At 39.7% G+C, this 26,717-nt stretch overlaps 1 protein-coding gene across 6 annotated transcripts in view; it reads left to right on the top strand.

Moving 5' to 3' along the window:
• The window catches only part of TNS3 (tensin 3), a 304,944-nt gene that overhangs the window by 138,528 nt on the left and 139,699 nt on the right, over positions 1-26,717 (top strand). For all 6 annotated transcript variants that reach the window (XM_062569612.1, XM_062569611.1, XM_062569610.1 and 3 more), the window contains one exon: positions 14,824-14,862. In XM_062569612.1, coding sequence (XP_062425596.1) covers positions 14,824-14,862 — 39 coding nt within the window. The remainder of the gene's footprint in view (positions 1-14,823; positions 14,863-26,717) is intronic.

The raw sequence follows: 26,717 nt of genomic DNA, 5'->3' as shown, positions 1-26,717 counted from the left end.
AGTTCTTCACTGTCCGCTGAAAGTGTGCGGTGCAGTCATTCAGGAATAGTGCTTCTAGTGCTTCTGTTTTCTGCTGAAATTGTGTGAACAGAAAGGTGGTAGTTTCTCCCTTTGTGTGCAGTGTGCTGTATGTCCTGATTGCAATACACTACTTACTTGTTCATTGCTGAAACATAAAGGAGCACCTCTCTAGACTTCCATTAGTGCTGAAAGAAAGAGTCCTTTTACTTCAGCAATGTCCTAGGCAAAGGGACTGAAAAAAAATGAACGGAGCTAAATCATTCTGTTGTTAGCTTATGAGGTTTCAGGGGAAAGGTGAAACTAGGAAGAGATTGATAGCAGAAGCAAGAACACAGTAGGCTGGACCCTTCAAGGTGATGGCAAGGCACTTTCTCTTTAAATGAGCAAAACTACTGAGATTTGAGGTTATTTAACACAACTGGAAGGCAGACAGAACTGAATGAAGGGAGCATTATCTGGGAAATCCAAGTGATGTTTCTGCTAGTTTTTGATTTCTGCTACTTTTTGATTGCTGCACTGAAACCGTTATGAGATTGGCCCAGTATGTTCTCAGGGGCATTTGGGCAGTTTGGAAATGGAAGCATCTATGATCCTTGGATGTCGCCATTTCTCAAACTATCGCCAATATTCTCTTCTTTTGAGGGTGGTTGTAATATATCTTTCTTTCCTGTCTATTTGCATGCTGTCTCAGCTTGCTATTGATGGAAGTCAGCACGTGTAGTCAAAAGGGAGGAAAGAATTTGTCTCTGAATGTTTAAAATGATACAAAAACAGAACAGAAGCCAGATTTTGCAAGAGATCAACATATGTATTGCTTTCCAAAGAGATGCCTGTGACATTGGTGTAGTCCCAGTTTAAACATAACATTTCTTTTTAACTTTGTTTCTGACCTTTTTTTGTATTTATACTCTGTTGCAGTTCATGTGCTACAGTTTAATGTGTCAAGCTTTTTGAGAAAAATAAAGGAATTTTTGGGGGAGGAGACATGTTTTAAAATACTGCAGACTTTTCACATGGCTACTCATGGTTTATCAAACATCAATTATTTTTGAGTGTATTTTTTAAATAAAACGTTTAGTTTTAAAATCATTTAGCAACCTGGAGAAGATTTGCTTTTTTGAGATCAATAAAATACCATCAGCTTTTACTCCTTAGTCAATATGGCACTGCTAAAAGTGTAGATTAAAGCTGTCATAAGCAGAAATGTATATGTGGCAACTTTTCTTCTCGAAGGGTTTGTGTGAGCTTTTTCTTTGATTTCAGCATATATGGATTCAAAAGTCCCCTTTCTCTTTAACTCTTTCAGATTTTGGGCAGATGGAATCCAGGACTAAAGTGAGAACTTGTGCCATGTTGTTAGCAGGAGAAAACCATGTGAACTTTTGTGGTTAATGCATTTCTGTGGGCATACATAAATCAGGTTCACTGCATGCGCTACAGAGTTTAAGGATTTTTTTTTTTCCCATACACAATGTTTAACATGTTGTATTACCACACATGCAGCCATTTTAGTGTTGGTTGGCATTGTGCTAAAATAAAAATCTTTTTGCAGTTGAAGGCCAAGGGATTACTACATGAGTTTTGTAAATGAGATTTGCAGCTCGAAACAGCCTTTGGATTTCTCCTGGTTGCCCTAGAAGTAGTATGCTGAGGTAATGCTAGATCCTTCTATCTGCAAAAATATTATGCCCTGTGCTAGATTTAATATCACTATAACGAACTGTTCAATGAATGACCCTTCTCACTGAATCTAAACTGTAAGGTATTGAGTGACACAGGGATTTGAAATTGCTTTTTATGGGCATAAAGCTTGCATTGTTGAAGTAGCAGAAGGGCTGTGCTAGAGGATTGTGTGTTGGGCAGTTCATTTGCTGGGCCTTTTCCCAAATTAAAATGCATTTTAAAGTATGCTAATGTTTTCCGATAAGAACCCTCATTTAATCTTACTTTTAAAGACAGTTGGCAATGTTGTGCAAGACCCAGCTGGTACATGTACAACTTCAAGGTTTGTTTGTTTCCTTGCAGTTTTTCTTTTTAAAACAAATCCTATGATTTATAAGGGGGGGGGGGAAGAATAAGATGAGTAGTGAGGGAAGGATATAAAACAATTTCTGTTTTTCTTTGTTAACCATCAGATTATGGATACATTACAGTTCCCAGTGAGAAGTCTGTATCCATCATGAAAACCTCAGGAGGGTTTTTTTGTTTGGTTGGATTTTTCTTCCCTTGAAAACTCCCTTTCCTCCTCCCTTGAAAACTGCTCATTTTTGGCAGAATTTGGGAATCTCTTCACTGGCTCTGATTCTCTCTGTATTAAATACAAGAGAGTTCACATAGACTTCCCCTCCTTCCCCTCCTGTTTTTTTTTTTTTTTTTTTTTAAGAGAAGGAGAGATTTGTCAAGCCTTTAAAGAACACAGGAACGATACCTTTTATACTGCTGCTGCTTGGAACTCTCACTTAAGGCATATTATAGCGTATATCACATTCATCTCTGGGAAAGGAATCAAATAGCTTACCGCAGCGTGCTATCCTTTCTTTGTGCATGTGGTGGGGGTGGTGTTTGTTTGTTTATATATATATTTTTAAATAAACTGTTTACCCTTGCTGTACATAATCATAGCTTTTTATGTAAGAGGCTTTATTTCTGTATCTCTTGTTACAACTAAAGACAGATCTTGAACATCTTGGAGTGTATTGTGAACATCAACAGTGACAGTAATTAGGTAGTATGCAAGATGTTCCCATGATGTATAGCGTTTTGCGCTGTTACTGTTTTATACTGTATTGATGTGTGTGTCTACTCCTAGCAACCGGATGAGTTCCCTCTTGCAATATTCCAGATGTATCATGACATGGTCAGACTCTAAAAGCCCCAAATGTTGGATCAACCCTAGCATTGGATTGCAAGAAGTTACCTTACTGACATGACAAAAGAATAGAAACTTTGCTAGAGACGTTATTGATAACAGCAGTATTGTGGAAATATGGTATGAGAGCGAGTACTATGTGTTTTGAAGGTTAGGAGCTCCATCTCTGAAAAAAAATCTGGATGTTTTATATTAGCAGCAAGCTCAAATGTCTACTTTTCATCAGAATTTGCTTATACTATATTTGTGTGGTAACACAGCATTTCATAGTATTCTACTAGTAATTATTTTGAAAAGATAGTCTCCCTTGTCTCTTTCTATCTTGTTGAAAAAAAACCATTTGAAATAATCCCACAATTGCAGCATTATAAAGCAAATACAGTTGTGGTGAAAACCATCTGTTTGAGAGGAGCAGTCTTTGACAATTAAAGTTATTTATTGAAGTCTGTCATAGGAAGAACATTTTGTACCTTTGCATTGTTTCTCTTTTGAACAGCTGGAAAATTTAAGATATATTTGAAATGATTTTTTTTTTTTTTTTTTTTTTTGAAATATGTTTTTTGAGAGCATAAGAAACTTGTAATCTAAGTGACTGGAAGGATCAGGATTGTGGTATAAGAAAGTCAGAAATGCTGTAATACTAATTAGGACACTCGCAATGTCTTACTGTCAGCCTTCAACAAAGCTGTTTTACTCTCAAAAATGAGCAGATTGGAGCCTAACAGAGGGGGCCATTACTTACAACACCAGAATACATTTTAGTGAAAAAGTGAAAGGTTTCTGCTTGGTTCTCAACCCTTCGGACTAGTTTGTGTTGTGACTCAACTGAGAATGGTAAGTCCATGTATGTGAATTGTGCTGACTTATGGAAGAAGAAATATAACTTTGTAATGCAGGAATGCCATGATAGATGACTGTGAAAGAAACGAAGTACAGCTAACTAAAATTGCAAGTATGGATGTGTGTGTGTGTGTGTGTATATATATATATATATGTGTGTGTGTATATACATATATATATGTGTGTATGTATATATATATATATGTGTGTGGGTATATATATATATATGTATATGTTTTTAATGTGGCCTTTTAGGTGGTATGAAGCCTGTACCTATAAATAACATGGAGACCTTGCTTTCCCCTCTATTCCGTCCAGTCCAATTTTCTTCTCTCTAGGAATGATTAGATCATTTATTCATTTAAGCTACTGCTTCGTTATGTCTGAGTTTGAGATAGTCGGATTCATGCAAACTACAGTGTTACTTGGCACTTGCTCCGCTGACTTGAGCTCTGTGGTGACTGAAGGCAGGGAAAAGAGGCAAAGCATCAAACTGCTTGACTTTCATCAGGCCTCTAAAGGTACCTGTGTAGGATTTCTCTGGGGACTTGTGTGCTCAGAAATTGTCTGTATTTCTGTGCTCGCAAATTGGATTTTGGAGACCCTTTAGAAGAAGTCACTTTTTGATAGTTCTAGAGACCATGGGTAGGAAAATGTAAAAGCATTTGACCATGCAGTGTGGGAGAACTGTCAGTTGTGTGAGTATGGCCTGCAAGTGCTTGATGTCTAAGCCATCCAGGAGAGGAAAGAGTATGGTTCCTTGAGCCCATGGAACTCGTTCTCATCTTGATTGCCTTGCACACTAGGAGCAAAGTTGGAATAATTAGTCCTGGCATTGAGAGATCCAAAGCCAGGGCTTCAAGTTTGCCTGAGAAGGGCACTTCTGGACGAATTTTGCCCCAGATCTAAAAATAAAATGTATTTCCCCTGGCTATTCCTCTTTTGGCTTTCAGTCCTGCAGAAATGTAAGAACGTGCCTAACAAAGCATGTGACATTGCCCAGAGGGCTTCAAAGGTACCTTTCCCATGTAGAAAGCTGGACGTAGGTTGACGTACTTTGCTTGAGTGGCAATTGCTTCTTGTAGCTGCTATTTTGTTTTCTACTAGGATTGGGACTTCTCTTTGGAGAGTAAACTAACTTGCTGCTAAACATATTGGGGCTAAGTAATCACCTGGCTCTTTGGGACACCAGTGGTTCAGCATGTGAAGGTGGAGTAAAGAGCACAGTGACCTCTCTGAGCAGCAGAGGAAAGAAATTGTGCCTGGCTGCTGCTTACAGTGTTACTTTTCTGTAACCTCAATTCCTACTGTTAAAGTATGTTCACTTAACTATAACAAGCACTGACGTGTGACTTGTTTTCCTGAGATGTGTGGTCTTCTCAGAGAACTGAGTCAAATGCTCGTTCACGGAAGGTCGTTGTACACAGATTGCTGTTGTTTAAGTGCACTAATGTTGATAGCTTGCTGTAATAAATTGCTTTCTGTAAGAGCTCCGACAGTAAAAATGATTTTTTGGGGGAGGTGTCTTATCAGAGTGAATGTTAGGAGGTGGCACACCTGGTTTCAGTAATTATAGATTTTCTGTTTTTTCTCAGTGTATGCCATAAATTTACCGTGAAGACCTGCATTTTCCCCTTTTGTTCTATTCTTCTGTTCTAAAATATAATTTATCCACTTAACTCGTGTAAAACAGTCCCTGTAAAGTGACACAGCATAACATTCAGCCTGACTCATGCTGCCGGCTTGTTGGAGTCGCAAGGCATTTTTTCAGGCACAATGTTATACCTGCCTGTTCCCTACAGACGTAGTTGAGATTAGGGCTGCAGGGGACAACTAAGTAAGCTTATTCATATGCCAGAGCTGATCATCTAAATATACAGAATAAGCAAGATGGGGAGATAAGGTGGCTGCCGTACAGCTGGCTGTGGGGCAGCCTGGAGCTGCAGGTAGGACTTTTTTCTGGGTTTTGACTTGCATAATAGTCATTCTTCCCTCTTTTTTTTTTTTTTTTTTTTTTTTTTTTTTTTTTTTCCTGCTGTCTGGGCCTGAAAGAAACCTCTCTGTGAGAAACTGAGGCTTGGCCTCATGTCAGGCTCTGGACCTGGGTGCTTGTCGCCTTTGGGGCCCTGCCTAGACAAGGAGCATGATCTGGAGTTATACTGTGCGTAGATGTGGCTCATACCTCAGCTGGTGCCACTGCCAAGTCCAGACGGAAAGGTGATGTACACATTGCAGACTGGCACCTTCTTCTCATTTAAATAACTTTGTCTTCTTGGGAGATTTTTTATTTTCTGAAGGTGGGTAGCCTACATGTAACTGCCGTTCTTTCCTCAATAAAAGCATGTGTGGGAGCAGAAGAGGAGGAGAGTGTGAGAAGAGGCCCAATGGGATAAAAGAGAACAAAACCAAGACTCAACTAAAAAGTGTGGCAAAGTTTAGACTAATTCCTTATTGTGAAGGATTGCTAGAACTAGTGGTAGACATAAGTGCTTGGTCATGGTTTAGAAACAAGGATGTTTCAGCAGCCAGTCTCTGGGCTTGCATTTCTGAGCAATGTGACCAACAGCTGTCCTGAAGGATTTTGGTGAATATCCTGTTGGAGAAGTTATTCTGCCTCTTTGACACAAGTCTTGCAGGCCTTCTGCCAGGAACTGAAACTGAAACCAGGCCTGTGCTAGGTTGTCATACTTATCCTTGGACTGCCTGATTTGGAGAACTGCCTTCCCATTCCTGTTCCTTCTTGTGCTGTATGTATTTATACATTAAGCTGCCATATAGCGGGTTGCAGAGAGACACCTTGCTGCAGAAGGATGGTTTTCAACTGCAGGGAAACGAACCTTCTCCTCCCACGCCCCAACCCTGTTACTTTACCAGGAAGGCAGTTGTATAGTTATTGCCTTCTTGTCTTTCCGCGATGCTGAATAGAGAGGACTGGCGTTGCTGGTGTCCTACCTCACACCACATTTTCCTCTTTGTAATAGCTATAAAACCATTAACCTCTCCCACTCCCCAATTTCAACCTAAGCTTGTTTTATTTTAATATTACTTTCATGCTAGCTTTAGTACTCTCCTTAGAAAGTCCCCTGTCCCAACTGTTAGAGGAGTCGTGCAGGCTGAGCACTGCCCTCCCTGCAGCTCACTCCTCTCTTCTCCTCCTCCTCAGCCCTTTGGTACCATTTCCTGGGTGGTGCCATCTGTGCCCATGGGAATCACCGTGTTAATGCCCGCAGCTCTGTCAGCGCTGCTGCACGGATCCTGGAAGCAGCTTCAAAAGCCTGAGCAATCACATGGAAATATATATTAAAGACCAAACGTCCTGAAGTGCAGCAGGTCTGGCACACATCTTGTTTTCTCTCAAGAAAATCCAATCAATGCTAATAGTTTATTCCTTTGGGAGAGGAAAACGTCCATGGAGCTGTATCGTTTCTGCTTGCCGGAGCCTTTTCTTGTAATGTTGCAAGATTTGTTTGACTTTGCAAATGAAGCATGTTTTCTCATGGGGATTATACCAAAATAAATAGGCCTGTAATCCTGAAAGGATAACATAGTTCCCTGAGGAATGTGTACCTAATTAAGCTCAGAGAGGCCAGAGCTCGTACAAAAGAAGCAGAAGTAAAGTCTCGCAAAGATGCATGCCGCTGAGGAAAAAAAGAGGGGTTTTTTTTTGTTTTGTTTTCTAACTCTTCTTTAGAGAAGCAAGAAAAAGGAGATATTCTGAGCAAAGGTATTATGGTTTTGCGCTAATCTTGTATCATTTACAAAGCATTTCAATCTACGTTATGAACCTGTAGTAAACAGATGAAACCTGGCGTAACAGTAGCTAGTACTCAGTTTACAGTCTGGCCTGGCAAACCAAACAACAGTGCAGGGAGTTAGTGCAAAGTCCAGTAAAAAATCTCATCTCAGGATCTCGGCTCCTATTGGCAGCTGGTTTAACCATTGGTCCTGGCATCCAGGCTCTGCTGAGTTTCTTGCCCTTTGCTTTTGAACTCTGTTGGATCTAGTCCAATAATCTGATAAAGAAAAGGACTTCACTTCTGCTTACCTGTTTCCGATTATCAGAGAAACGCATCCGTTTTTGTTTCTGGGGATCTTCTGGTTCATGGGAACTTTAAGGAGGTTCTTCCATCTTGTCTTTTTTCAAATAACCTCTTTTCCAAAAGCCTTGCCCTGTGCACGTTCTTCGGGGAGTTGGGGGCCAGCTTCCTCGAAGTAGGTCAAATCTGTGACCTTGCAACGTCAAATACCACAGCATGGAAGAAAGCCAGGCTTTGAGGTGACAAAGATATGTGAACAATACATTTCTGTGTCTTGAGATGACTGCATTCCCAGTTATTTGTGAAGAATTTCTTTTCCTTCAGCTTTGGCAGTTTCACGTGAAACAACTCTGTTGCTTTGTGGGTGTCTTGGCAAACAGAGGTTTGTGTGTAAATAAATAAGGTAAATTTTGAAATACTTTCTGAAGGTATGTAACTCTTGTTTTCAGGTGCTAACTTTGGACTGCTTCATAATACTATGGTAGAAAGGACATGGGTCCCGTGCATGGACCAGGACAGTAGGAACATCGGTTTGCGTGGTTACAATACTCAATTACTTGTGTGTTCTCTGTGAAACTCATGGAGAGTTTCTCAACCTTCAGCTAGTCCTCGTAACGCTCTGATAAAATAAGCAAGTGTAGCGCTAGCTTTATTTTAGCAAATTTAAAATACTGAACCTGAGAAATTAATAAAATAGCACCAGAGTATCACGTTTAGAATTTGGTTTGGAATTCAGAGGACTCCTGGCTGTGTTTGTTCATTCTTTCCTCATAGCAACTTTATCACAGAGTTAGGCGAGAAAAAATGTAATGTTTTAGGAAACTTTTCTGCTGTTACTTGGCTTCTGCTCACTGTTTGATGGGATTAAAATGAATAAATATTTGCATTTTTTTGATAGTCATGAGCCAAGCCCATTAATGACTTTTCAACCTTAATTTTCTTTTCAACTTGCACTGATTTTTTTTTTTCCAAATTTTATTTCAAGCTGCATTACAGCAGTTGGATAGGAAGCTTATTTTTGTAGGGCAGATTTTTTTTTTTTTTTTTTTTTGCAGTTCCTAAGTGCTAATGGAAATGGTATATAGTTCCGCTGAACCTTAGCACTGATTATTTTTAGTGCACCTATTCTGCCTTTTTGGTAAACCTAGTTATTTTTAGTTTATTAGAAAACTATAGCCACTGCAAAGTGCATGTTTAGTTTCTGTGTGTTTGATAAGTCTTCCTTTAAATCTACTGTTTTTAATGTGTCCAAAAATACTGTCTGAGTTAGATACTGATAGCATGCAATCAGAGAGGGTTTTTTGAAAAAAAAAGAAAAAATAAAGTGTACATTGTGGTTTTGTAATCTCATATTAGTATCCCAATAATGTCCCTTTTTAGTAATTGTAGTAGCTTTTTTAAGTTAGTCATGTTACAAATGGCATCTTTGACAGCACAGTTATTGAAGATACACTGCTCTCAACATGCTTTAGCTTGTTTTCTTAGAAAGAGGATGTATGATTTGAGCATTTGGGGGAAAGATGGAGGAGGGAGAGACAAGCAAAACCAAAAAGAAATTCAAAGCAGAAAATACATACATGTCGATTTAAAACAAACAAACAAACAAACAAACAAACAAAAAAACCTACCCCCCGCCAAGTTTTTGTAAAGTTACCATGATGTTAGATCTGGAAGATGGGCTTCAGGCTTCACTTTACCATTTTTTAAATCCTCTTTTTTTTTTTTTTTTTTAATTTATCAATTTTGTAAAATGAGCTGTACACTAGACAGGACACATTAATTAGCAGGTTGTATATATACCTGAAAAAGGCTCCTCCATCTCCAACCTTTTGTTTAAAGCCTTGTATAGAAAAGGCACCTGTCTGTGGCAAACATGGCTATGTTTCTTACTCGATAAAACTGTAGCTTGGAAGCAGATGATTTATTATAGTCAAATGGGTAAATTGTATGGCTTTTGCAAAAGGAGCATGGCAGTATTTGAGAAACTTTGAAGTGAAGCTTTGGTAATATTTGATTCATTATTTGAAGATGGTTCTTGCTCTGAAAGCTTGCCTACTTTTTGATAAACAATAATGAAGACAAGGAAAATGAAAAATGCGTCCTGTGGAAAAACAGTTCTAAAGTGCAAAAGCTGGATATACCAGCAAGTGACCCATTCTGCAGCAGTGGGGGGCACTGTTGTGTCTCAGTTAAAGCATGTGAGGATGTATTTTATTTCCTTAGTGCTAGATAATGTGCCATTTGTTGACATTTTTTTCTTGTTTGAGTAAACATATTTACCTTGTGTTTGTTCGTTACTCATTAACGTATGTGACTGATGTTACAACCTTATGAAGGAAAATTACTGCAGATTCGTTGGAGTCAGAATTCTTCATTAATTATTTTAAGACTTTTCCTATGAATGCAAGACTTCTTCAAATACTTGATTCAGGAAGTTGCACACCAGGAAAGTGTATCCATATTAATGGTGTATGGAAAAACAGGTAGTTTGGCTTTCAAGTACTTGCTTGGTTATTTTGTAGGTAGGCTACTGCGTCCATTTGTTTGCATATGTGCGTAGGCAAGCACGGAAGAGGTAGCTGTTTTTGAAAATCAGTGAAGGGATTTCCTTATTCTGACTTTGCCTATTAGCAGGAGAATATACAGAAGGAAAGAAGTTAAATGCATTTTGTTTGTGCTGAGCTATGAAATGCCTTGATAATGCATATCCCATGTATTCCTTAAAGGAATCAAGATACTATTAAAAGCTGACAAGCCTGATGATTACAGGTGTCCTTTTTAAGGTTAGATGTAAATTCTGTGGGGATCAGGAAACTTTCTGAAGTTTTTCTCCAGTTGTTTGAGTGTATGTAACTTTTAAACCAGTGAATGAATTCTACTTTCCATCTCTGCATTGATACTGGATTGAAATCACGCAATGTGGCTTTCCAGCTCTATATTTTGCAGAAAGTAGAGGCTTAAATCATTAGGAGAATAGCACAATATATTCTCGTGAGCAGCACAACTTACTTCCCTGAGGAAACAGGTATTGTATTGAGGAGGCAACCTGAAAACTACGCAGTTATCATTCGATGATTTTGCTCAGAGTAATATATTAACATAATTTAGTATGTTAAAATTTGATGCGTTTGTACTTCAACTTTTCTTAGTCTATTTTAAATAAATTTATGCATGCATTTAGATTTAGTTTCATGTTTATGTATTACAGCATTTTTGTTCTGCTTGCACTCAGACTTCTACCCTATCTATGGGAAGAGATTTTGAAAGACTTTAAGGCAGCTCTCAAAAGGGGCTTATCAGCCTTATGCCCGTTTTACTGCTGTGAGAGCTGAAGCAGGATGTGAGGTGTTTAGAATCACACCCCGTGGGTCACTGGCAGAGCAGGGATTTGGCCGGTCCTTGAGTGGATGCTGTTCTATCCCCTAGGCAGTATTTACTTCCTGGCTATTTAAACCTAGCTTTAGTATTGAGGATGTTTTTCAAAACAGTGTTCTGTAGGTGGGGGAAAAGGGGGAAGTAAATTGTAAGAGCTTAAAGTACCGTCCAACCTTAGCAGGAATATATTCATTTTTTTAAAACAGATAATCCTGTTTCACCTTCCCCCTGTTCCTTTGCAAATACTTGCAGCTTAACAAATATTTTTAATAATTTTGTTGTATTCTTTCCCGCCTGCGTAAGCAGCAAAGGAAACAGCATTTTTCGCTAACAGATACCATATATAACAGGAGTGAGGTTGACTGGTGGCTCCTCAAGATTTCCCTAAATGCTGATTTGAGCAAATTTCAGGCCTTTACAAGCCAGGAAATACAGAGTTAGGGGCACCCTTATAACTCCAATGGTAGTCATTGGCCCTCCTGACAGCCTCTCAGTTATCTGTGAACACATCAGCTCCTTTGCTTTCAGCCTGTGTCTGGATTAGCAGTGGAAGAATTAGCTAAAATTGCTTATGAAATCTGAAATGCATAGACATCTGGACTGTTTTGCTTCATCTGGGAAGAGATACCTGTGTATGTGGAGCTAGAGGAAAAAGTCTCTGCACCTTGAGTGATCCAGTAGGTCTTGCACTGATTTTTGTAGCTCAGAATCAGTAGCAGTAGGCAGGAGTCATTGGCTGTGAATGATGCATTTGAATAGCCTGCACTTTAATGACAGTAAGCGCGCTGTGAAAGGGTTGCTATGTGCACTAGGAGTGTTTGGTTTGCCTAAAACAGGAGTAGTTTCTTTTTAGTGACAGGTTATCTAAATGCAGCTGTTGATTTTTGTGAAAGGAGGGACTTGGTGCAAAATACGTACAACCAAGAGAAGGTGGAGACTATCGGTAAAGCCAGGTTACAATATAGGAATCATAGGCTAACTAGAAGTCAGTAAAGAATTGTATGGAAGTGTTAGTCCTAATGTGCGTTCCGGCATTTTTTTCTGTACCATTTTTATTATTTTCTTTTTTTCTCTGCAGCTCAGAGTTGGGGTGAATTATCTGAATAAGATGCCTTAGCGCTAGCAAAGAAGCTCTGTAAATCTCTGAAATTCTTTTGCCAGTGGATCTCCCCAGTGCTCTTGTATCAGAAGAGAGAGGGTGTTTCTTTGCCTTAGGCTGTGAGTAGGTTGTAATTAGTAAGGAGGTTACAACAGAGCCCTGTTATGGTTAGCCCAGGGGAAAGGAGGTGCTTGATTCCTGGAGAGATTTTAACAGCAGGAGGAAGAGAGAAAGCAGAGATGATATTTATGTGCTCCAGTGATGACAATTTTATTCCACGATGGTTCCAGTTATTAAGTATGTGAGCATGTAATATTAGTTCATCCCTGTTTTTCCACTGTACTGCCCAGCCATCTTGTAAATTAATCACTCCTTCCAAGGTTTCCATCCATTTTAGCCTTTCTTCCTGCTGTAGGTAGAGAGAAAAAATTACTACTTATAATGTCTGTCTTTATTTTAATGTAGCTGTTACTGATGAGAACATTAACGAAAAATCGATTTTTCCTGCTTACGCTGTAAGTACTAGGTAGTCAGGAGGTCAGGACGCATGGGGAGTGTCCATCTTGCCAGCAGCAGGCACATCAGGAGCCCCTGACGCTTGTGGATGTGATGTCTCCAACTGCTGTCAGGGGCCTGGGACGCTGCTTCGGTTCGGGTTCTCTCTGCTGCTGACTGCTCTGCCTCTCGGCCTTGTGCTTCGTCCCTTTAGCTTGAAAGGAGGGTTGGCTGTTGTAACTGAAGGTGTTGTACGATATTTTACATGCTGTGTCAGGCAAGAGGTCAGAGAGACAGATGTTGTTTTTGCTTTCAGGAACAGGAATCTTAATCATGACAGTTTAGTTAACATCTTCCACATGTTTAATATGGGTGCTCAGTTGGATGGGTTAGTGAGTCACCAGCAGCAGTCATGAAATGAGCTGCAGAAATGCAGCTCACTAAGCCCTGGGATTCAAACCCAGTGAGGAGTAGGGGAGTGCAGCAAACAAATCAACAGATCTCATGGGTTCATGTCTGCTGTGCTTTCCTTAGGGCTGATGCAGAGACTGTGGGGAGGCTGAAGGATGAACATAGCTATGTTACTTTTTTGTATATGTGTTTTTTTTCTTCTTAATCATGCCTTGGAATTTGAAAAGAATTGAGAACCAGAGAAGCAGCTTTCATAAGCAAGGACCCAGCTACTGAGGCCAGCTCTCCCATGCTAATGGATAAAAGCTGTTTACAAGGTTGTTGTGTACAGCCAGGTCTGCCTCTTTCTAGCCATGCTGCAAACATGACCAGATGTTCCTCTTTATTCTCACAGCCTGCAGTGTTGTGTAGGCTGGACCTCTCTTTTCTTTACCATAGGGATTATAATTAACACATCAGGCTTCTTCTACTTGGTAACCTGTTCTGTATACCATGCCTTAAGAGCTGATAGGGCAGCTTACTAACAATTTCATAGAGAAAACACTTCCTCTGTAGCTCAGGTGTTGTCAGAGAGTTGCTGGCCCCTCTTTGTTGGCTGAGAGGTCAATCTGTCCTGGAGAATCATAATTGTGAAGCTGAATGTTAATTTAAACAACTTTCACTGAGGTTAGCCTCAAGGTGCTTGTTAAAGTGAGCATGCATGCTCAGCTGAACTGAGTAACTTGGTGAACCACAGTTATTTGACTGTATATGTGAAGTCTAGGGTGCCAACTGTGTAAGACTGTAGAAGGAAGTAACATTTGCTGTTGCCGAGATCATCATGCAATCAGAGTTGGTCATGGTTTTCCTGGCTTTCTTCACATTTTGTTTTTTGAATATGCAAGCTTTTATTTGTTTATTTTTTTGAGATCTGTATAGAACATGTAGTTCTGAAGTGTTTTAACTTACTCACAGAAGCTGACTTGTTGGTTTCTATGTAGTATGAATGTAAACGTAATAATGCAGTCTTTTTTTGTATGAGGAAGAATGTGATTTATTTTACTTTCCTCTAGCAGAGGGGGTTGCTTCCGATTATATGTATCTGAGTCTTTGGCTCCACGCCCCTGAAATTATGCAAGTTCACTATGTCAGTTCTGCTTTCCACCCTAGCATGCCTGCTTGGCCTACACCCCATACCAAAATCCAACTGATAATAGAAAACTAAAACAAAAGGCTGTAATGTGAGGGCAATGGATGTGGAAACCATGGGAAACCTGAGGGGTGAACATGAGATGATGGGAACAGACAAAGTTCTAGACTTAAAGAGCAGAATATGTATTTATTAAACAAAACTGAGATGATCTTAGAAGAATGCTGCCAAGGATTTTTAGGGTGGAGGGTGAAAGTCCTTCATGCTCCCCGCTCATGTGAGGGAAGGCATTACTCATGAACCTGTTCCAGTGAGTGAGCATGTGAGCAGTACATGTCCTTTGTAACTATTCAGACAACTGAGAGAAAATAATGCTGCTGAGAGCAGCACTGGACGTTCAGATTCAGCACCTGATCTTGTTGGCACCTCTTTAATTCTTCCAGGACTTTGTAGGATTTGAGGGAGTTTGTTCAATGGGATTGGATCATTTCAGAAAAAAAATGAAGAAATATCTCTTTTCCTTATCTTACTTTATTTTTTATTTCAGGTGGTGACACCCTGCTTTCTTCCAAGCAATTACGAATTAGTAAGTACTGTTGGCACTATCAATATCTGTCAGGTTTTATTAAGCTATCGGTTAGGTTATTCTTCCTTTAACTTCTTGTTATTTAAGTACTATACCTTTCTCTTTCCCCAGTGAGTGCTTACAAAATGAAAGATCTAATCCTGAAGTTTTTTCTTTTTACTGTGTCTTGTCCTATGCAGCAATCTGGTTGGTTTTATTGAGCATTTTGCAAGGCTTAGAGTTTACAGCAGGAAATGTTGAGTTGTACCTTTCAGGACTCTTCTTAAACTGAACTGTACGTTCTCTATCTGTGATAGAGCAAGCATGTACAGTTGACTATACTTATGTTATCCACTTCTCTTTTAAAGTTAATGACATCCATTGTAACAATAAATAGATGTCTCCTATTAATTTGACAACGCAAATAGGGAACAGTTTATTTTTTGTTGTTGTTGTTGTTTTTTGAGGGGGTTTTGATCCTGGTGGAGGAGGAAAGACTAATTCACACTTGTTCAGGCCAGGCATTAAAAAGATGATAAACCTTTTCAGGCTTGAGTAGCTGACTTTTGGTCCTTTTAGCTCCAAGGGTAACACGGATGATACCCACACGGATGGAGTGTTAACTGTTATTTACTGAACAAGCACTACCACCTGCTAGTATCAGTATTAGAAATAATATGTCAACAGCTGATGTCCAAATGTCAACTGAGAACTGTGGTGTGTATATATGTGATGCAGCCAGTGTGGGAGTTGGGGGGGGGGAGCGAGGGAGGGAGAGAATTAGGAATCCAATGTCTCATTTCTGCCTTGCTGGAATTGGGCAAGTCACTCTGCATACTTCTGTATCTTGATTTTGCTGTGGGCAAAAGGCAGGTAGTGATACTTGCTTGATATGAATCACAGAAGTAGAAAGGGCTATAGAAGTGTTGGCTTATGCTTTTCTTAATCGTTGTCTTCAAAAGAAAGGGTGAAAGATTCAATCAGTGGTGCATGGTATTACGAGGAATGTGCATATGAACTCATGGAAGCTATCCCCTAATTTTGTCCCAGTAATTTTATGAATTAACTCACGTCAGAGTCTGGGGATTCTGTATGATGTTACTGCTAAAATTATAAATAGAAGAGCAGTCCATTATTTTGTCTGCAGTTCACAGCAGTAAATGCGTACTGTGAGCTGTGGTTGCTCTTTCTTTCGTGTTGCTCACACAACCTGTGAATTAATTCTAACGTGGAAAATCTGTTGTGATTGAGAACTTGCTTAAGCATATGGCACCTGGGGGATAGGGTACCAGTCCCTGCCAGCTGTTGTCCTAGGTGAACCTGGTGTGCAGTCAGGTTCTGCCCGGCTTAGTAGTAACAGACTCTCCTGTTTATTGCCAAGTTCTATGCCCCAGCCCTTTCCAAAATCACTGAGCAAACTGTTAAACTAACTGCAGGTTGAGGTGTGACCTTTGTACAATGTCTTAAATAGTGTGCAGCCTTTCAATTCAGAAATCTGCTGCCGTGCAGTTGGGGATCGAAGATGGCCCTGAGTTTTCTGGCTTTTAAGTGATTTTTGTGCATGAGCTGTTTAGTGTGTTTTGAAAATGAGGTAAGAGACTTTTTAATCAGTGTTTTGCACCTGTAGGGATTCTTGGGGCTTATATTAAATCATAGATTGCAAGTTGTATAGAAAAAAGTTGTGAGAATTTTTACAGGACATACTTATGGGATTTGGAAGCAGTCTAAACATTGAAGATAGCTTCCCTTGTTAGCGGAGACTGAAAGAAATGCTGCAGGGTTTGTATTTGTTTATTACTTCTTTCTCTTTTGAACTGAACACTGCTCCTTGGCATTTAGGTAAGCCCCCTGACCCCTAAGTGTTATTACTTTTGTTTTCCTTAGTCTGGGTCTCTTTGGGGCATATTATCACTGCCTTGTAAATTAGCATTGCCCTATTAGATTCTCATGTCCTCTGGAAGCAAAGGTAATGACTGTCAACCTACTTTCACCCTTCTATTTCTGTGAAGGGATTTTGGATGGTTTCTGTCATTGAAAAGCAGGGCCTCTGAAAGGTTCACACTGTGAGGTAAGGTAGTTCATGGTGTCTATGTGCTTATACTGAACATTTCCTCAGGAAAGCCCCTAAAAGGCCTTGGGAAATACTGTAGGTTATATAAGTGTATTTCCTTCACCCTTTCTGTCAAGTGTCTTACTGAGGGAGAACAGTCTGTCCATTCAGCCACCAGCTGGAGTTTTATGTGGCTTCGAAGGTAACACCTGTATTAACAGAGAAGTGAGTGGGGGCACCCAGAATCCCAGAATGGGTAAGATTGGAAGGGACCTCTGGAGATCATCTAGTCCAACCTCCCTGCTCAGCAGGGTCACCTAGAGCATGTTAGACAGGGTTGCATCCAGGTGGGCCTTGAAGAGCTCCAGAGAAGGAGACTCCACCACCTCTCTGGGCAACCTGGTCCAGTGCTCCGTCACTCTCACAGGGAAGAAATTCCACTACCCGTTCAGGCGGAACTTCCTGTGCTTCAATTTCTGCCCATTGCCTCTTGTCCTGTCACACGGGACAACTGAAAAGAGTTTGTCCCCATTCCCTTGACACCCTCCCTTCAGGTACTTGTACACATTGATAAGGTCCCCCCTCAGCCTTCTCTTCCCCAGGCTGAAGAGGCCCAGCTCTTGCAGCCGTTCCTCGTAGGGCAGGTGCTCCAGCCCTCTGATCATCTTTGTAGCCCTACACTGGACTCTCTCCAGTAGCTCCACGTCTCTCTTGTACTGGGGATCCCAGAACTGGATGCAGTACTTGAGATGAGGCCTCCCCAGGGCTGAGTAGAGGGGCAGGATCACCTCCCTCCACCCGCTGGCAACACTCTTCCTAATGCACCCCAGGAGACCATTGGCCTTCCTGGCCACAAGGGCACATTGCTGGCTCATGGTCAACCTGTCACCCACCAGCACTCCCAGGTCCTTCTCTGCAGAGCTGCTTTCCAGCAGGTCACTCCCCAGCTTGTACTGGTGCATGGAGTTATTCTTCCCTAAGTGCAGGACCCTGCACTTGCCCTTGTTGAACCTCAGGAGGTTCCTCTCTGCCCAATTCTCCACCATCCAGCACAGCGCAACTTGAGTCTAGACAGCAGAAACAGTTAAGCCCCCCTGCAACCAGGGTGGCCCCAACCCGACACCTCTTGGAAATGGTCCAGCAGCCCCCTGAAACCATGGCTAAGTAGCGGTGCTTCATCCAGGCCAAGTTTCTCTGGGCACGTGCTAATGGTTAGGCAGTGTGGACACCCATGCGATGCTGGCCTGACCTGCTCACTTCATGAGCAGAGATGTAGCCCAAAGTTCAGTTCCTGAATAAAGTATTTAGTGGTATTAGGCAGGAAGAAGATTACAATTCTGTATAGTTTTCTTGAAGGGAAAACTATAGGTGAAATTATATACTGTGCAATATCTTTTCACTGAGAATCAGACCGAAGAGTGTGTTTTGCTTCTGATGTGGAATGTGGAGATATTTGATATTTTTTAGATTAGGGTCTGCCTATGCACAAATAATTTTTACCTGATTAGTGAGTTCTTTTGTCCTGAAGTAATCATCTGCGACCATATTAGCCATAAGCAATTTCTTTTATAACTATTTTGAGTGTAAAATATTGAGAACATTGAGGACAAGTAGTTGAGATCTTCAGCTAACAGGGAAGGACTTTACTCAAGCCAGCCAAAGTTTGTTGCATGGCAGTTTGCTACGTAAGCATGGATTATGCCCATTTATTCCAAGTTAGGCATCTTTCAGTTCTCACATAAATAAATGAGGAATGTGCCTGGTATAAATTACTGGTATGTGTACTTAGCTAATGCAATGATTGCCTGTATCGCTATCCTAGGAGTTTATAGCAAGAACTGTAGTTAAACTCTGTGGCATGTTTGCTGGAAGACAGTTGAAGCCTGATGAAATGTACAGATGCTCTTTTTCTTTAGAATGTGGATTTTGTTGAATATTTTCGGCTTGGATGTCTGTTTCCAAAGAGGCCCTTTCTTCCCAGTTCTTATAAGCCATGCATGCTGAAGCTTTGTAATGACATCAGGACCCTCATATATCAACCCAGTGCAGCTGTTTGGAGTTTCAGGTGCTAAAATACAAACCAGCTGTTGCTAAGTGTTCTAATACTACTTGCTTTATGTTGTCATGTACATTCCTCTGACTGGAGAAGGGGGACAATTTTAGTCCAGCTCTACTAATCAAAGTCAAATGTTCAGATGTTCAGTAAAATAAGATGTATTTTGATGTGCCTCATTTTATTTCATCGAGAGGCAATGAGTTATTTGTGGCGATGGACTCCAGAGATGTATATCATGACTCAAATGTAATAAAAATACCATGGCCACTGGTCATTACTTTTATAGTAAGAGCTGAATTAGCCTATGTAACAGTTTTTTTAAAAAACTTGAGAAGAATCAAAAATGGCAAATCTGTTTAAGCAGCATTTTCTTGAATTGTTGCATCTTCTTTTGAGATTGGGAGTTACTCAGTTGATGTCATTTTAAAAATATCTACATTTTATATTAAATAATTGTTAACATGCACACACATTTTCTTAAACAAATCTTGTTCCCTAATGCTACAAGAAAGAAGGCTTAGTCCCTAACTTTGAATCTGAAAATATTTTTTCCATTCAGATATTACTTTAGAAAGATAAAAATAAAAGCAGAACCAAAGGAAGGATATTAATTTTAGGTCACTTTAAGATTCTGAGAAATATTCTAGGATAATTTGATGCATCTAGGATAAAAAGATGCATGAAGAAAGTAGCAAGTTTGTCCCCATTATTTCTTTTTTTTCATCCTTCATGATACTTTATCTTTAAAAAGAATACAGAAAATGAAAGCTTACTCCCTGAGAGGCCACTCGTATATCCTGCTGCATGTCTTGCATTAACAAAATGTAACTCAAAGGCTTGAACTTTATGGCATACGTACACTCTTATCTTAAAATGACTCCATCAGTTAAACGGTTCCTATCACCACATGACTTGTCAATTTTGAGGCACAATTAACTAGTAATCTTTACCAGAGAAATTTATGATTTAACCTCTGTAACCTTTCCTCTTTTTTTTCAACTGGCTGCCAGAGAAGTCTGCATACCTGTAGTGCTGCCATTTAAACATCACATTTCATAACTGGCTCTTGTAGTGCTGGAAGATTAAGAGAACACTTACCCAACTATTTATGTTTCATTAAAACATCACTTCTTCCTGAACTTTATTTAGCTATTTTTCTGAGCCTGAGGTGGAAGCCTTACTCGTTCTGGTAGAAAATTGAGGGAGCTATGCTTCTTTTTTTTTTCGTTCTGCTTAATTCTGTTTTCCTTAACTATGCAAGCCTGTTCTCCATTTTTGAAGAGGAAAATAAAACTTTCACATTCAAGCTTCTCCTAGCAAACCAAAAATGTGATTTTGAACAGTGATCTGAACTGCACTCTGGCCCATCTCAGGGCCAGAGGAGGTGAATAGAGTTATAGTAATTAGGGAACAAAGTTTTTAGTTTTGGTTTTGTTATTTAAGGGATGGAGGGGAAGAAAGAATATATTGGGGGAAAAAATGTGAAAGAAGCAAGTAAAAGAGTCACAAGACAGTTGGGTACCTTCCTCCTAATCAGGTGTCTGATTTTATTTGAAATTCATGGGAGTTTCAACACTTTAATACCTTCATGTAAGTGATGCAGGGAAACGAGTCCAAGAAATTTCTTAGAAGAAACTAAAAGTGACTTTTAGTGAAAACATTATGATGGGGGAGGGGGGGAAGAGAAGTTCATAAGGGGAAGAAGAGGGAGGAAACCTTAAGAAAACTCAGTACAGTATCAGTGCTGGAAGAAATTTTGTTCTTTTTAGCAAAAACCTTGCTTGTTCTAGTATTCCATGATGACTGGTGAATGCAGTCCTCCCCAGAGCCTTCAACCGAAAAAGATCAGTAGATATGACAATATGTATTTTTATTCTTATTGCATTCATTTACTTTTTTAATGTATCTTCCCAGAAGAAAATGTGAAACAGTCTGTCGTTCCCATGTACTACAGTCCATCTGTTTTTAATGTGAGCCTGCATGAGATTTTCTGAGAAATCTGAAGCTGCATTACCATTGGTGATGCTGAGAAGGCCTGAGCATGTAGATGAAGGATTGCTTTCTCCAGTTTCATTTTAAGGGGGAATCTGAGTCCTAGGGGGACATAAGATTGGTATCTTGGGTTAATCAGGTATGACCTCTGAATACCCTGCAATATGATGACAGTGACTAGGCTGAATTGTGAATTGACATATGCAACTCGCTCTTTGCCAGCTGTGATTTTGGTTTCTGGCTTAAATCAGTAAAAGTTTTGCTAGAAAATTGCATCACGTGGGTTTGATTTGTAATAAATCTCAGTTAGTTACGGCTAGTTCATTTCTTGCTGCCCCCCCCAACACACACACACACATTTTTCTTCAGTAAAGCAAGAGGATGGAAATCCTCTAGGAGATTTCCTTTAGGAGAACGAGGAAAATATCCAACCATGGTATTTACATGATTTTTCCCCACTTTTTCCCCACTGCTACATCCAGAGCTTTAGCTAATGGAATCAGTCACCTGAGGTCACAGGCGTTAATGAGATGCACGGAAATCAAGCATAATATACACAAATCAAACATGAATTGGAAGAGGCAAGAGGCATGCCAATTCTGCCTAACCCCACATTACTACCATCTTTTCTGCCTCCTTTTCTCAGTCTAACCAGAGCCCCTCTGCTGAGTTATCACTGCCCATCCTCTGACAGAGATGGCACATGATGGAAAGGGAAATGCAACAGCACGGTGGTGTTCTCCAGTTTGTTTGCAAAGGGTGGGAGTATCCAGCAGAGTTTTCTGTTTGCACGTTCAGTTCCTGCTTTGTCACCATCCGTAGTGCAGGTGCCTCCATGCAGAGAGAGATCTATGGACTTGAGAGAGTCTTATGTAGATGATTTTCTCAACATTTGGTTCATACAGCTTCCTTGAAATGAGGGGAAAGCAAAGGTGCCTTGAAGTTTTTTTTTGAATTTTTTTCTTGCTATTCAGTTTTACTTTATTACATTTTGAGCTGTATTTTTTCTTCCTTTCCATTTTTTCATCTTTATCACCCAGTAATCTCAATTTTTTGTGATTTCTTGATTTGTTAGTGCCACTTTCCTCTCCTGCTGTAGGTCAACAGGAACGGAGACTGAGACAAAAGACATGAACTGCTGCCTGGTCTGAAAACACTTGACATGATTACTTTTCAACTTCTTTGTATTAGTGGGTCCCCACAAGAGAGCTGATATGGGCCTCTGTATAATGCATTTGTAAGGGGTTTGTTTTTTGTTATTATGTTTCAAGTGTTTCTTAGGATAAGGCCATGGACCCCACAGGTCTGCAGAGCAAAAATAAAAAAAAAAAAACTATGATTTTTAAGTAACAACAAAAAAAATGTGATTTGAATATAGTGTTCCTGAAATCAACTGTGCAGCATATACTATATTCAAGAGCCAGCCATTATTTTTACCAGGAGGGAGAGCTCATACTGTTTTAGGAATATCAGATAATTCTAAGATGTAATAAAACTTAAAATACAGTGATTATGAAGTTTTGATCTAATGCAAAATGAAATGAAACTCAAGCTTTGTTAGAACAAAAGCAGTCTTCAGAAATAAGAGATCTCATGTCACTTGCAAGTATACTTTTAGCTAGTCTTTTGAAAATGCTTTCTTGACAGTGGAATGTATAGAAGGAAAGAAGGACAGTGCAATCCCATCTCTAAAAATTCTAACTTCTCTAAACATTTAAAAAATAATAATAATTTTTCAGTTACTCTGTCAGTAAGTGTTATAGTGCCACTGAGGACTGCTACCTGTCTTTCAAGTGGAGAAGGTTAATCCTCTAATGGTAGTTTTGAAGTCAAGTTTTCCTGTAGTCATGATTAATTTCAATAAGCATATGTGTCTTTGTGGCCTCTTCTCTTTGGACAAAGCTGCGAAGCGAATGAATATTCTAACTCCCTTAGTTTAAATAATATCTAGTCTGAATACTTAATCATATATTAGTGGGTCATGTTTGCTGATTACTTAACTAACAACCTTCAGTCTATAAGATCCCATTCAACTTTAGTTCTTCCAATTCACTGTCATGGTAGGAATCGTATGCTGCTTTAATTTGTTTTTGTTTTTGTTTTTTCACATCAGCTCAATAATTTAGTGACATATAAGTAAAAAAGTGTGTGTAGTAGAAGTGTTTCCATATAGACTTGCTTTTGATTCTTCTCATTTTATGCCATGGGAATGGGAAGCTTTAAGGGCAAGATGGACTTAATCCTTACTGATTAGCCAAATATTAATAAAGATGAAAAAAATGTGCGTCTTGAATGAACAAAGAGGTAGAGCATCTCCTGTCCCATTCATTTAAGAGCTGATGGATGTTCCTTGTTCTTAATTATTAAAAGGAATATATTTGAAATAGGAATAATTATTAAAGGAGTTAAAGGAATGTATTTGTGTGTGTTTTAATAATAGCAGTGTCATTTTATCTTCTTGTTTTTGATGGCTTTATTTTTCTCTGAGTGGGGCTTTTTAGGGAGTTGTTGACAGGAATCTGTGATAGCTTTTCTTGGCAGGAGGAGGAGGTGGGATGGAAGTTGGAAGAAATTTCTGTTCTTTGAATAATGTTGCTCATTCCAAAGTGAAGCTTTTCTTATTTCTAACCATATGAATCTAATTTCCTTTGAAGAGACCTTATGGGAAGGTAGAGAGAACGATTTGCTGTTTGGTGTTCTTGAAATTCTGTGATTGGTGAGATACACAGATAATACACATTGGTTATAACATAACCATTGAATTGTTTAGTAATTTATATTGAATCAGAGTAGAATGAGTATTTCATATGCTGCTCAATTTCTTGTTGAATGAGCAAATCATTCCATTAATACAGGCCTCAGTTTCGTGATGGACACTAGGAGCATTTGCCTGCCTTTTACAGATATTTTTAAGAAAAACACACAAAAATGCAATGTGATGGCATACTCTAATTTGTAATGATACTTTCCTTGCAAGATAGCAGGTCTTTTGCCTTCTGCACTGTTTCCCCCTATTTGGACAGAGGGGTAAGAGAGACCTGAGGAAATAGAAACAGAAGACATGAAGTGAAAAAGACACAGTTTCCGTTTAAGGAAAATAGAGTAGGAAGGAAGGAAGGGATGAGAGATGACTTTCAGAGTTCATAAGATCAGAAAATATGTCTTTTTCCATAAGAAATTTTTGTTTTCCTTTGTTTTTTTCCACTGGAATGTCCTACAGACTAATGTCTATAGGCTGGATTCTTGCTGACGTTTTTCCTTTTCTCTTTTAGGGGGATTCATAATTGACACAATGTTATTTTAGAGTGTTCATTCCACGTCAGCATACCAAGTAATGATCATTTTTTTTCAAGAAAAAATTGTTAAACTTTCACTAAAACCTTTTAAAAAATGAGAAGTAGCCTATCCATCTTAATGCAGCTGATAATTTATTGCTGATATTTAGCCTTGATATGAGAATATGCTTTCAGAGCCCCATTTCATTTGTATCAAATCAGAGAATGGAACCTGGATCTTCCATATCCTGAGTGTACCGCAGTAGTTAGACGTTGAAGGTGTCTATCTGTAATTTTAATCTGATTTGTAATTTTAAGCTCTGATTTGACAAATATACAGCAGGAATAGCAATATTTGCCTCAGGTTTAGGAGATTTGAAGTGATGTAATGAATCTGAGGGTATGTGAATTTGAGTGTAGATCCTTAGAGGAACCAGGTTTGAAGGAAAGAGATAGGTACTGGGCACTGTGTGTGTGTGTGCGTATTATACATATATATGGTTTTTATCTTAGGTATTTCTTTTTCCATGATTCATGCCAACCATCTTCTCATTAAACCAGGAAGAAAAGAGGAACAGTCTGAGCCTGCTAGTTGAGATAGTCAATGCCGGATCTGTGTTGCTCGTGCTCTTTGCTCCCTCTTTGAAGGAAGATGGAGAGAGTTGTCATTTCTGGCAAAGTGAGAGATTGAGACATCTTACTAGTAGCTCAACAAGGAAGAGCACCATTTTAGACCGGTAAAAATTGAGGAGAATAGGATACTGCTTCCTCTTTTCTTCCATGTATGTGCATTAGTTAGCCTGGAAACCTTGCCTATTGTGCCAATCCAGGGCTAAGCTGAGCAATACAACAACAACAAAAAAATCATTCTGAACTGACAGACATTAGGTAAGCCTGACTTTTAATTTTATTTTATATAAAATCCTGCAAATAGGCTGTTTAGCTGTGCTGGAAGGACAGTTACTGAGTTCAGCATGCCTGTTGGCTTTGTGGGGAAAAGAGCAAAACAGATGGTGCACTTTCCCAAGCTCTTCTCCTATGTGGGCCTGTTTATTTCTGCTTGATTACAGTGAGTGTCCTAGGGAGATTATGAAGCGGTATTCCTAAAGGTTACAGTGATACAGGTGTTTGTTTTATGCATCACCTTTCGTTTGCTGAGAACAGCTTTGAAGTTTCACAATCAATTTATGGTTTCTGGGTGGTTTTAGCAGTTCTCGTCTGTCCGTACGGTAGTTCTACTGACTGGGATGTCTGTACGGAGCATGCTAACGCAGTAGAGACTGGGTAGTCGTCGAGCTGTACCAATTATTTTTGGGAAAAAAAGAAAATGCTGCCTGGGTCTGTTTTGGGAGCACAAAGAGGCTCCACGCAGTTGGGATTTGCCTCGCAGAGCTTCCCGCAGTGCATGGATGCATGGCTGCCTCCTGTGCAGCCTTTGGTAGGTGCCACATAGAAACTGAGGCCGGGATGAGAAGGGACCGGTGAGAGAAGAAGTTTGAGTGGAGGAGGTGTACCAGGTAGCCTGCTTAGTTGTCCTTGCCCTTTCTGGTACATGGGAGGACCTGCAGCCAGGTCACTGTCCTTGCCAGACTTCGTGTAGGAGAGGAGGAAAAGCAGTGTATGTATTGACTTCAGATTCTAGTTTCTAAATAAGAGCCATTCAGTCAATGCTCAGAGGAAAGATGTTTTTGCAGTTACTTGCACTAGGAGTAAAATATAAAGCTACTGCTTCAGCTGTGTATTGGGCTTGGTAAATCATTGTAAGGCTTAAATGGGAGATTTTTACCTGATTTAGCAGTGCACTGCTGTCATGAGAATTCTCACAGTGATGACAACTGTGCTAGAGGTGGGCTTTTTGTTAAACTATTGCCTGATCGATCACCTGAACAGTACTTAAAAAAAATAAATGCATCAAAGTGTACCTTGTAAATTATTTGATGCCAGTTAAAATAACTATGCATTGCCAATTACCTGAATCGTGATTTAAAACAAAAAAATAAAGTCACTCAAAGCCTATTATCAAGGATTCAGGACAATCTCACATCTCAGTAAGGATCATGGTTAGTTCAGGATGTCTGCCCTATTAAATTGTGTGCAGGCTCACTGAGTTAAGTAAGGTGTTGTTGGTATGATTTGAAGTCTGAAAATCTTAACTGCATTTGCAGTTCAGATAAAATCTGAACATGCAGCAGGTGTGTATTTTCTTTTCCTTGTTGTGCTAAAATCTCTGCTAGTAAGAAACTGAACTTCAGTGACCTGCCAAAAAAAAAAAAAAAAAAAAAGGATAAATAAATAAAAAGAAAATTGACAGTTCTCTAGGTCAAAGTGTCTTCCATGTGGCAGGCTTTGGAGTTGGATTTTCAGGTGTCTCCTGTGCTGATGCCTCTGGGACACAGTTCTGTGGAAGCTGCTGGTCGTGCAGGTACGCTGAGGTGCTTGCGGTCTGCCTTGGGCAGAGGCTGGTACTCCTGGCTTGGGCAAACACTGTGTTCCTGCGCTTGTG

The sequence above is a fragment of the Rhea pennata genome, chromosome 2 (genome assembly GCF_028389875.1).
Source record: "Rhea pennata isolate bPtePen1 chromosome 2, bPtePen1.pri, whole genome shotgun sequence".
Lineage (NCBI taxonomy): Eukaryota > Metazoa > Chordata > Aves > Rheiformes > Rheidae > Rhea > Rhea pennata.
Note: the sequence above shows the minus strand (reverse complement) of the source record. Positions and strands in the feature narration are given on the sequence as shown.